A 12,942-nucleotide genomic window follows, 5' to 3' on the forward strand; every position below is an offset into this window, starting at 1 on the left:
AAATTGTTTGTGAAGTTGTCTTATGCCGCGTGTGAGCAACGTACATTTTAGTGTGATTATTAGTCCAACAAGAATTTTGAGAATTATTATATTACAAGTGTTTCGAGAAGAAGGAAAGCATTAACTGTTGATAGCTTTGGCAATATTCACTCAGAAACCGAGGTTAATGAGGTCTATGATTAATTAGTTGACCAAGAACGCCACAAATGAAACAACACTCTTAAAAATAAAGGTGCTTAAAAGGTTCTTCACAGCGATGCTATAAAATAACCATTTTTGGTTCCACAAAATAACCATTGAGTCAAAGGTTCTTTACCTTTCTTAGCTTTTTATAATCTGAAGAACCTTCTTTCGCCACAAAGAAGCTTTTGTGAAACAGATGTTAAAGGATCTTAATGGAACCATTTAGACAAAAAAAAGTTATTCTATGGCATCGTGAAGCACCTTTATTTTTAAAAGTGAAGGCCGGGGGGAAATAATAGCAATAGCAAAAAAGCACAAAAGTAATTAAAAATTGTTTGTGATGTTGCTGTACGCTGTGTGAGCAAAGGAACATTAACCGGTCAAAATGACCCAAAAAACAACCTTTTAACGGAAAACGACAAAAATATAAAGCAAAGAAACGTCTTTTTTTGCAGTGTGGTCTTTCTGATTCTGGTCAGAAAACACCAGCCAAAGCAACTGATGCTTTTAGACTTGAGCATCTTGAAGGTGCATTGACTTACCGGACGTTTTCATTGGGCACTTTGCCGTAGCTCTTGACAGCAGCACACTCCTGCTTGTGCTCTTCCCAGGCGGCGCGCTGACAGGTTTTATCACAGTACTGTGCAAACCTGCACTGACCGCAGCGCTGCAGCTTCTCCTGCCGCCGGAAACAGCTGTGACAGACGCTGGCGGCGTGACTGGAGCACACAGAGCAGATCAGCTCAACACTCCCAAAAACTGTAACTGCTGACCCATTCATCTCATTCTTTCATGCTGATCTATCTTATGCAATCCTATTTTTATACAGCAAGTTCAAATGGGAAAAACGATTCTTCATGGTGAGTCAATAACACTCTACTGATTCTGAGTTGCTTGAATCTAATCTTGATTTTACAGGCTGTTTTTAGACGAGTTTGGGTCTGGAACTGCCACAAAAAGTTATATATAGACCATCAGCAGCCACAGAGCATATGACACGACTGAATTGACCCCACCGATCATTTAAACATCAATCCCAATCAGTGTATCACTTATGTACCTTCATAGAATTTAGAAATGAATTACACTAAGAGGATTTATTTTAAAACCATTTTCACTTAGAAGGAACACACTGAATTAAATATGGAATTTTTAAGTTGAAAAACTACAATATTACTTTCTTGCAAAACGCACCCATTACAATAATCTTTGTTTTTTTATTTACAACTTCCAAAAATATATATATATATTTTTTAAAGTTTTTATTTTAAAATTTTCCAGTCTTAATTTTATTAATTTTATTTCAGTTAAGGTTTTAATAACTTTTGTGTATTTAAAAAAAATAATAATTTTTTGTTAGTTTTTTTAATATTTATATACATTCTTAATTTCAGTTTTAGTTCTAGTTTTTCTAGGTCTAAAAGTTAATTTAAGAAAAAGAATAGACGTTTTGTTTCGGCAACGAGTTAAAATAAGTTAAAGCTTTTATACTTTTTTTCAGTTAAAATTTACTTGATTTCACTTAATGATTTTTTTAAAGGTTTTAGTTTAGTTCATTTTTTTTTTCATATTTTATTTCAGTTATTTCAAGTAATAGAAATCTTCATTTTTATGGTTTTATTTATTTATTTACTATTTATTTTTAACATTTATTTAAAGTAACACAAACATGGTTTTAGTTTTAGCTGATGATATTATGATCATAATTCAGCTTCGATTCTTTCTCTTTAATTTTCTTGCCCCTGCATCTCAATCAACAAACTTAATAAAACAAATCAAACAAGACTTAATATCTTAAATCCTTTTACTTGTACAGTAAATGCATCTTGATTCAAGAATGTTCAGATATTTATACTAGAACACAAGACACAAATACTAAGTAAGAAAATAATTTTTTGCAGTGTTCTCTTACCTGTCAAACACAACTGAAGCAACAGAACGTCTCCGGCCCAAACCTCTCTGATGGCCCGCAGACCCCTGCCTTTCCCTGGAGAGTCAAACACTTCCACAAACTCCATGTCTGCCGTCTTCACCGATGCTGACGAGCTTCTGCATGGCAGCTGGGATTCACCAGCTCTTACTAAAATAGCCGAAGCCTCAGCTGTACCATGTGGGGGTTCACAGGGGGGTTCGAGGTGTCGATGCACGACTGCAGACGGGATGCGTCTCAATCGAACCCAGAGCTTTGAGAAGAGAGCAGAAAGTATTGCATGCAACAGTTACAGTTGGAGGAGATTCAGCGCTCATATAGCTATCAAACATCTGCATGCTTCTCATATGAATGTGCTTTTTACCTCGCCGTAAAAGACTCGTTCGGGATCCCGCAGGGTATTTTTATCCCTCAGCTGGAGCCGCCAGTCAAGACAGGAGAAAAGACAGCTGGACGCATGTGTTCCAGCACTTTCCTCAACACTGACACATTCTGGTGCCTTCGGGACACAAATCCAGAACAATGTTAAAGAAGAAAAATGTCAATGGGTCAAATGGGTCAAAATTATCGATTTTTCTTTTATGCCAAAAATCATTAGGATATTAAGAGACACGTTTACTCAATAATGACTAATAACAGAATATTAAACTCTGAAAAAAGCACGTTGTGATCACGTGACACAAAGACAAACTCTTATATCTGAGGTTCTTTGTTTAGATTGCAGCTCTGCTCAGTCTGGATGAATGCTCATTATAATTAAACTTCAAACAAGTCCAGTTAAAAACTAAATAATATTTTAAATATGTACTGAAATAAAATATAAAATACCTTACATTTATTTTATTTCAGTTAGCTGCCAAGGCAACATTTTCCATTTTCTTTTAGTTTATATTTTATAAAAATTGATGAAAATTAACAGTCATATTTTTAAAAACACACACACAAAGTAAAAAAAAAAAAAAAAAAAAACAGTTACATAAAATTAAAATGACAAAATAAAAACTAAAAATATTATAATATACTAAAAAATAAAAAAATATACTAAAATCAGACTGGACAGTCATCAACCAACTTTAGATGGAAATAAATGTTGTGATGTTGTATAAGTTTGTCGAAACAATGCCACAACAAACGCACACTGTAATCAAAGCTAATTTAAAAAAAGGCGGTCTAATGAAATATTAAGAGTATATATAATATACAGTATAATAATAATTTCTGAAGGATCATGTGACCCTGAAGACTGGAGTATTGGCTGATGAAAATTCAGCTTGGCATCAAAGGAATAAATTAAAGTATATTAAAATAGTGAACAGTTATTTTAAATTGTAAAAATATTTCACAATTTTAAAGTTTTTTTCTGTATTTTTTTATCAAATAAATGCAGCCTTGGTGAGCAAAAGAGACTTCTTTAAAAAACATAAAAAATCTTACTAATCCCAAACTTTTGAACGGCAGTGTATATATATTCAAATAGTTTATAATATGTGTCTTGTTTATTTGTTTTTTTTCTCCATGTACTGAAATATTCACAAAGACTAATTCCATGTGTGTGTGTGTGTGTGTGTGTGTGTGTGTGTGTGTGTGTGTGTGTGAGTGAGTGAGTGACACACACTCACACACTCTCACACACACACTCTCACTCACACACACACACACGCGCACGCACGCAGTGCGTGTGTTTGTGAGTGAGTGTGTTTGAGAGTGTGTGTGTGTGTGTGTGTGTGTGTGTGTGTGTGTGTGTGTGTGTGTGTGTGTATCATACTTGGCCATTAGTCTCATGCTCATATGTGACCACATAATCTGACAGGAAGACCAACACTGACCGTGTCTTGTCCTCCTGACCATCACATGAGAACACATGGACATCTGCTGCTCTGACAATTAGTGATGGACACTAAATACAGTATATGGCACACACTGCCGTCTTCAACCATTGTTGCACTGTTTTAAACAGATGATTTATTTCATATATCATAATTCATATAGTTCTGCTTGTGTAACCAGTGAAAGAGAATCTCTTTTCTGTCCCGTTCCGCATTTACACTTCTGCTCTGGCTGTTATTCTGCTTCACTCTTTTTGTGGGTTCCTCTATAATAAAAAGCTTGTCTTTTTCTCGTTTGAAAGTGTTTCAGATGAAACTCAGTGGTTTTAAATGAGTTACACTGCCGGTCAAAAGTTTGGAGTAATTATGATTTATTTAATGTTTTGCAAAAAGTCTCTTCTGCTCACCGAGGCTGCATTTATTTGATCAAAAATAGAGTAAAAGTGTGAAATATTATTAGAATTTAAAACAGCTGTTTTCTATGTGAATATGTGTTAAACTGTAATTTATTTCTGTGATGCGCAGCTGTATTTTCAGCATCATTACTCCAGTCTTCAGTGTCACATGATCTTCAGAAATCATTCTAATATGCTGATTTGCTGCTCAAGAAACATTTCTGATTATTATGCTGCACAATATTTGTGTGGAAACTTTTATTCATCGAGGACACATTAAATTGATCAAAAGTAACAGTAAAGACATTTATAATAATCTTAAAAAGAGTTCTATTTCAAATAAATGCTGTTCTTTTGAACTTTCAAAATATTTCAAATTTTTCTCTATTTCTGATCAAATAAAGGCAGCCTCGGTGACTTCTTTCAAAAACATTAAAAAATCATAATTTGTTCCATCTCTAGGCCATGATCAAACACCACATGCTTTTCCATCACACAGAACTCATGCATGATTAAACGGCATTGACTCTCTTTTTATGAATGATCTTTTGTGACTCTGTGCATGAAATGCATTCGTTCCTCTCGGAGTCGCTGAATATAAAGCACCACACGCTGCTGAGATGCAGCAACACCCAACATCCAGCGTCTCTGAAGGCGTCCGCAGCATCCTAACATGGAAGACGAGATCTGTCCAGAGCCCAGGGATCTGGGAAGAGCTCTGTGCATCATCACAGGAGCATCTAAAGGCTTCGGCTGGACGCTGGCGTTTCAGCTCAGCTGCCTGCTGAAGCCCAGATCCGTCCTGATGCTGGTCGCTCGAACCGCAGAGCAGCTCAACCGGCTGAAGGAGGACATCATAAACCTGTACGGCGGACAGAACCAGCTGGACGTCCGCTGCGTGCAAGCCGATCTGGAGAAGAAGGAAGGCGTGGAAAAAACAGTTCAGGCAGCTAAAGAGACTTCAGTGTCAGAAATGGACCACATACTCCTGATCAACAATGCAGGTGCGCTGGAGTGTCATTCCACTGCAAAAAAAAAAAAAAAAGATTTTCTTACTCAGTATTTTTGTCTTGTTTTCCAGTACGAATATCTAAACAGTATTAAATAAAAAAAATTTAAAAAATGATAGATGCCATATAGTACTGTACTGTTAGATGTATTATATATTAATTTATTTAAATCTACCGTTCATTTCTTTTTTTATTATGTCATTTCTAATTCTTTAAAAAAAAATATATAAGTAAATAAATAATTTTAGAATAAAAACAAGTAAAAATACTACACTAGAAATCTTAATGTGAAATTAAAACAATTTTAGAATAAAAACAGCATAAACTTACTTACTAAAGAAATTAAATCATAAAAATTTAAATTTAAATTAATAATTAAAAAAATAAAAAATAAATAAAAACTGTAAAATAACAATAAATACATTTGAAAATAAAAATGATTAAAATAAAACACTTTCTAGAAATTAAATCCTTAAAATGTCAAATTAAGATCTAACTTACTAAGAATAAAATGTAAAATTAAAACAAATAAATCTACTTTATGTTTATTATTTTTTATATTTGATTGAATTTTATAAATTTAATATTTTTTTATTACTGATTTAGTATTTTTGTCTTGTTTTCCTGTTAAATCAATATTTTTAATTTATTTTTACATCACATTTTTGTACTGTACGTTGAGATATTAGTATTATTTATTAATTTAAATCTAATTTTAATTTATAATAATATAATGTAATTCTTTAAAAAATATATATATTTTTTTAAATAATTTATTAAAATATATTTAAAACATTTTAAGAATTTATACATTTATTTGAAACCTATTTTTTGTTATTGATTTATATTCACTGCAAAATATGTGTGTCTTCTTTTCCAGTACAAATATTTACATTTACGTGAAGCTAAATTACTTTATCAAGTGTTTTCTGAAAAATTAAGTGAGTTTATGCTTAAAACAAAAACACGTATCTACTAATGAGGTCAGAAAATAATAAATTTAATTCAAATATATTTCTTGTTGAAAGCATAAATGTTCTGGCTTTTAATACATTTCTCAGAAAACAAGACTTCATCTCAGATGTCATTTTGCTTTTAAATGTATCTTATTTTAAGAATGGTTATATTGTTGCACTGGAAAACAAGACGTAGTGTGAAGAACGTGAGTGACAGACAGTTCGTCCTCTTTGGTTTAGCGTCTCTGGGCGACGTGTCTCGCTTCGCGCTGACCTTCACGGATCCGGTGGAGGTCAACCGTTATCTGGCGCTGAACGTCAGCGGAGCGCTCAGTGTGACGGCCGGCGTCCTGCAAGCGCTTCCTCGCCGTCTGGGTCTGCGGCGTTCGGTGGTCAACATCAGCTCTCTGTGTGCGCTGAAGCCCTTCCCATCGTGGGTCCTGTACTGCACCGGGAAAGCCGCCCGCGACATGATGTTCCGCGTGTTAGCCGCGGAGGAGCCGGACGTAAGAGTGCTCAGTTACGCACCCGGTGAGTGCCGCGGAGCGCCCGCATCTGTCACTAAATAACACGCGCGCAAGTGACAACGCTATTCAGGAGAGAGACACTGTTTCTGTCTGTTTAAGGGTTTCCCAAATCAGGGTGCATGAGCTGATAATTAACAAATACATACAAACGTAAGGTCATAAATAAATAAACACAATTAAAATAAAACACTTACTGAAAATTAAATCACAAAAATGTGAAATTGAATAAATCATTTAAAAATGAACAAATAAAATAAAACACTAAAAATCAAATAAAAAAAAGAATTACTTTAAAACCAATTTGAAAATCACATTAAATATTAAATCATAAAAATACAATTGCAAGGAATAAATAAATAATTTTAAAAGAAAATATGAAAATTTAAATCATAAAAAAGTCAAATTAAAATAAATAATTTTAAAATAATAACAATTAAAATTAACACTTACTAAAAATTAACTCGGAAAACTCGATTAAAATAAAACATATACTTGAAATTAAATTGTAAAATAAACAATAAAAACAACTAAAACAAAACACTTGAAATAAAAGATAAATAAAAACAAAAATGTAAAAAAAATTTTTTTAAAAACTGTTAATATAAAACGCTTACTAAAAATTAAATAAAAAAGATGTAAAATCAAAATAACTAATTTTAAAACAAAAACGATTAAAGTACAACACATTAAAATGCAATCATAATAATGTCAAATATATGATTTAAAAAAGCAATTAAAATAAAACTTAAAAAAATGTAATCACAAAAATGTAGTTAAAATAATTAAAAATTAAAAACAATTCAAATGAACACTTAAATTAAATCAAATACAATGTAAAAAAAAAACGATTAAAATAAAAACAAAAATTAAAACGCTTACTTGAAATTAAATCATATAACAAAACAAATAACTTAATTTTAACTTAAAAACAACTGAAATAAAACACTTCAAATGTAACCATAAACCTGTAAAATAAATAAATCACTTAAAAAAAAAAAGTAAACAAAAATGTAACAATTAAAACAAACAATTTTGAAAAACTAATAAAATAAAAAAATTACAATTTTGAAATTCATCAAAATATTGAAATATTAACTCTCAAAAGGGACCTTTAAAGACTATTCTAGCTCAGAGGGGTTTGGTTTGGGGGACAATGTGACACCAGGAAAACCCCACTGCTGATAACAGACAGATAACAGACCGATAACAGACAGATAACAGACAGATAACAGACCGATAACAGACAGATAACAGACCGATAACAGGCAGATAACAGACCGATAACAGACAGATAACAGACAGATAACAGACCGATAACAGACAGATAACAGGCAGATAACAGACAGATAACAGACCGATAACAGGCAGATAACAGGCAGATAACAGACCGATAACAGACAGATAACGGACCGATAACAGGCAGATAACAGACAGATAACAGGCAGATAACAGACAGATAACAGACAGATAACAGACAGATAACAGGCAGATAACAGACAGATAACAGACAGATAACAGACCGATAACAGACCGATAACAGACAGATTACAGACAGATAACAGACCGATAACAGACCGATAGCAGACCGATAACAGGCAGATAACAGACAGATAACAGACCAATAACAGGCAGATAACAGACAGATAACAGACCAATAACAGGCAGATAACAGACAGATGGCAGACGTGTGCTTCTACAGCGAGTCGGTCAGCTTTTATGAGACCAGCGTGTTTTGTGCCGCAGGTCCTCTGGACACAGACATGCAGCTGCAGGCGCGCCGTTCCTCCGGAGATCTGCAGCTGCGGCGCTCCTTCTCCTCGATGTTCTCCGAGGGCCAGCTGCTCTCCTGCGAGGAGTCCGGAGCCAAACTCATGAAGCTCCTGCTGGACAACGACTTCCAGTCCGGCTCGCATCTGGACTTCTATGAGCTCTGATGCTCACAGCTCTCACACTGTACATACCGTGCACAGAGGTTTATAATCTTGTGTCTAATGTTGTTGATAGATTTGTATTCACTATGTAACAGCACTATGTAACTTTTGGCGCTCTCTAGTGGTTAATAAACAGAACTGCACACATCCTGCGGAAGAACATTCCAACCGGAGCTACTTCTCTAAGTTTATGTCGAGGTAAAAGAGCAAAATGAACAGACCCTGATGGACGTGATTGGAGAGAACCAGTCTGTTTCTGTGATTCAATCAAGACTTATTCTATGAGAAATCAAAGATGAATATTTTAAAACTCAAACCTACATGGCAATGCTTCACCTCAAATAAACAAAAACACTAACAAGCTACGCTCAAAACACTTTTTAGGTACTTAAATCAATGCAAAGAGTAAACGTGAATGTAAATGGTTAAATATATGCAAGGATGGCAAGACTCATGGCACATCAATATGCAAATATAGCATCATCACGGCTGGTTTTGAATATTGAACATTAATTACAAGTCAGAGAGATTTTAAACTTCAGTGTTAAATTGCTGTAAAAGTATTACATTTTAAAATTAACAATCAATGATTCATATCCACCAAACAAAGTGTGAATGGAGTCTGTATGTTAAGCATTGGAGCAAATTAATTAATTAAGTTTTGTATACTTGGCGATAGAGGAGCAGAATGTTTGAGGAACATTGCAAAACAAACACTGAAAATATTTGAGAACTCTCGAAAACATAATTATTGAATTTATAGTAAATACTATAGTGTTTTTGAACCTTACTATAGTAAAGTGTATTATACTGTGTATATATTATAGTATTTACAACACTTTGTTAATGAATGCTACAGCATACTGTAGTATTAACTATAGGGAACTGATAAACTGTAATAAATACTGTAGCATACTTGTACTTGTACTACAGTAAACTGTAGTGTATTGTAGTATAATATACCCTATAGTTGTAGAAAACCTAGCACAGTATTGGGTAAAGTCATTTGTTCATATACCAGGCTACAATAGTCCGAATATAAGCACTTATTATAAGTGTACCAGAGTGATTCAGAATAAGACACAAACGCGGTTTGGAAGATGAATGCATGATGTACTCGCTCATTATATACACATTTTGAACACAGAAAAAGCTACATAGTGCTGCTGTAAGGTCTTAACAATCTGTTTAGAAACACTGTGTTTTTATAAAAGGAATAAATGAATGAATGTTCAGGCATCTTTGTCTTTTATTGTGGCTGCTGTGGAGCAGCTGAGGACATCTAGTGGTGTTCCTGCACAAATACACAGAGACACATAGGAAATGATTGGGTTTTTCAATAACTGAAGAATATGTAAAAGTATAGTTTTAGTTGTTTTTTTTTCCATTTGACATGATTCTAGTGGTGTCAAATGATTACATAACTTTTATTTTGGATGACAGCACTAGTAGATTAAGATGATATTATTTATTAATTTGGATGTCCACCTGATAATGATTTTTATAAGATGATAACATCTTGTAAAAATGTATATTAATGTAATAATATTTATTAAATATGATGTATAAAACATGCTGTTATTGTAAAGCCATATTAAATTATTTTTAAAGTGAACACTTTGATGACAGAATTATTGAACAAAGAATTATTATTAAATTAAATCAACAGTTCAATAACTGAAAATTATATGCTAAAATATTGAGTTCATTCATTTACTAAAATGGTTAGATTCAGATAGTTCATATAATTTATTAGTTTGAGTGTTTAATTTTAATATATAATAATAAAATGATTATAGATTATACATAATCACCATTTTATAATGAAACCATCATATTTATAAAACATGATATTAATAATGTATTATTTGATAATGCATGACAAATGATAATAATAGTTAGAAAAATATAAATAAAATAAAGCTGTCAAATGATTAATCACAATTAATCGCATCCAAAATAAAAGATTTTGTTTACATAATATATGTGTGTACTGTGTATATTTAATATGTATACATAAATACACACACATGCATGTATGTATTATATTAAAAATATGTTGTTTATATATTAAATATATTTAGATATAATATAAATTATATGAATATATGTATATATATACACATGTAAATATTTTTTAAATATATACTGTATGTGTGTGTATTTATATATACATAATATAATATATATAAACACAGTACACACATATATTATGTAAGCAAAAACTTTTATTTTGGATGCGATTAATCGCGATTAATCATGTGACAGCACTGATATAAAATATAATTTATTGGTACTGTAAAGCCATATTAAATTTCTATGGGATTTGCTTCAAGCTTTCAGAATAATATGCTTTTTTAATTAAAATTTTCTGTATTTTTAAAGTGAAAATTATCAAATTATTTAGTTCAAAATAAACAGAAAATGATACAAACATTACTGAAGTGATTATTTTAAACAAGTATTAACTTAAATATATTACTCTAGCTAAAGCATTTGTATCAATACTGCCTCGCCAGCTCATAAATGCATGATTTTTAAACAGAAAACACAATATTTTTCCTATAATCATACACAATGGCAAAAGCAGATTTTTTGTGCCATCCGAATATCCAGAGATTTGACTAATATGATCTGACATTAACCCCCGGCACATGACGCGCGTCTCTTTGATGGAGACGGTTCCCATGGTAACAGCAGCGTGGTGATGTCATCAGTGAATTTGTGAATGGAGACCAAGAGCTGAAATAACCTGTGCTGATGATGATGATGATCATATATACAGTGGGTACGGAAAGTATTCAGACCCCCTTCAATTTTTCACTCTTTGTTATATTGCAGCCATTATACTGTATAGTATTTACAACACTTTGTTAATGAATGCTACAGCATACTGTAGCATTAACTATAGGGAACTGATAAACTGTAATAAATACTGTAGCATACTTGTACTTGTACTACAGTAAACTGTAGTGTATTGTAGTATAATATACCCTATAGTTGTAGAAAACCTAGCACAGTATTGGGTAAAGTCATTTGTTCATATTGTACTATTACCACAGCAACTATAGAATTACCACAACAAATTAATTCAAGTACTTTACTATAGTAAGGTTCAAAAACACTATAGTGTTTACTATAAATTACTATAGTATTTTTCCATTGGGAAACATATTAAAGTTCTGTCTTTAAGACAGAATCTCACCTTCTTTCATTTGTAGTTCTTAATATTTTCAACACACCATTGTACGAAATTTATTTAAATATGTATTTCACCAAGAAATGAACTCTGAAATCCTCTGGCATTTAAATTTTCTGTGCACTTTTGTATTTTTAGACCGCAGCGTGATGACAGGACCTTTATTTTGGTGGTGTGGTGTGACGTCATAAGACTGCGCCGCTCTCCTGCGTCTGTCGAGATTCAGCTGAAGAAAGGTTTGTGTTTTTAAGCATTTAAAGTGTTTAAATCAATTTCAAGTACTTTACTATAGTAAGTTTCAAAAACACTATAGTATTTACTATAAATCACTATAGTATTTTTTCAGGCGAAAGGTGAACCAACTCAGGGGCTGCTTTGGGACTGATGGTGCATTCAGTTCATGTCGATCAGATCGTATTTTAGTGTTGGGTCGTTCTTGAACGATTCGTTAATTTTGAACGAATCTTTAATGTGACTCGGGAAGAACGAGTTGTCTCGGGGAGTGATTCGTTCAGTCGTGCATGCGCAACATCCTATAGGTTTTGTACTGGAATTAGTCAAGTAGTTCACCTGGTTTGAGTCTTCGGGTTTTTCAAGTCGTTCGTCATCACGTGACAGACCCATAAGCTAAACTATGCAGTCTGAGCCGGAGAGAGACTTAATAATAATAACCAACTCTTTATTTCCTTTGTTACAACATTCAGTGTTATGGAAAAGAAACATCATGACAGAAATTTACACATTTATAAACTGTAAGAAGTAAAAAGCTACAACTTGAGACTAGAAACGCATCACGTAACTGTAAGAGTAAACAATAATGATAATAATAATAATAATAACTATGCACCCGTTTGTAAGGAAGCTTGTAAATTAACTAATTTCTCTATCCAATGCTGTCACGTGAAAAGACAAAAGAACGAACGATTCGAAAGACACGAGAGATGAACTAATCAATTCTCTTTCCGGCTCAGACTGCATTGGTTAA

The 12,942-nt window shown here is 32.8% G+C and overlaps 2 protein-coding genes across 2 annotated transcripts in view; one reads left to right on the forward strand and one right to left on the reverse strand.

Annotated features, from left to right (window-relative positions):
- The window catches only part of smyd1b (SET and MYND domain containing 1b), a 16,258-nt gene extending 14,016 nt beyond the window's left edge, over positions 1 to 2,242 (reverse strand). The window contains exons 1-2 of the mRNA XM_016451148.1: positions 2,105 to 2,242; positions 726 to 942 (exon numbers count right to left, since the gene is read on the reverse strand). Of these exons, the coding sequence (XP_016306634.1) occupies positions 726 to 942; positions 2,105 to 2,201 (314 nt within the window). The 5' untranslated portion in view covers positions 2,202 to 2,242. The remainder of the gene's footprint in view (positions 1 to 725; positions 943 to 2,104) is intronic.
- Positions 2,243 to 5,007: 2,765 nt separating this feature from the next.
- On the forward strand, positions 5,008 to 8,761 carry sprb (sepiapterin reductase b). Its single transcript, XM_016451146.1, has 3 exons — positions 5,008 to 5,338; positions 6,541 to 6,831; positions 8,571 to 8,761. The coding sequence occupies exons 1-3, from the start codon at positions 5,008 to 5,010 to the stop codon at positions 8,759 to 8,761; spliced, it is 813 nt and encodes a 270-aa protein (XP_016306632.1).
- Positions 8,762 to 12,942: the final 4,181 nt, after the last annotated feature.

Source organism: Sinocyclocheilus anshuiensis, unplaced genomic scaffold (assembly GCF_001515605.1).
Source record: "Sinocyclocheilus anshuiensis isolate Anshui unplaced genomic scaffold, SAMN03320099.WGS_v1.1 scaffold479, whole genome shotgun sequence".
Lineage (NCBI taxonomy): Eukaryota > Metazoa > Chordata > Actinopteri > Cypriniformes > Cyprinidae > Sinocyclocheilus > Sinocyclocheilus anshuiensis.

What these genes read in the sequence shown, in the direction of transcription:
- sprb (XM_016451146.1), top strand. Translation starts at nt 5,008, where the DNA reads ATGGAAGACGAGATCTGTCCAGAGCCCAGGGATCTGGGAAGAGCTCTG. An exon ending in ACTCCTGATCAACAATGCAG is followed by an intron (nt 5,339 to 6,540) that starts GTGCGCTGGAGT and finishes TCTTTGGTTTAG; the next exon opens with CGTCTCTGGGCGACGTGTCT. An exon ending in AGTGCTCAGTTACGCACCCG is followed by an intron (nt 6,832 to 8,570) that starts GTGAGTGCCGCG and finishes TTTGTGCCGCAG; the next exon opens with GTCCTCTGGACACAGACATG.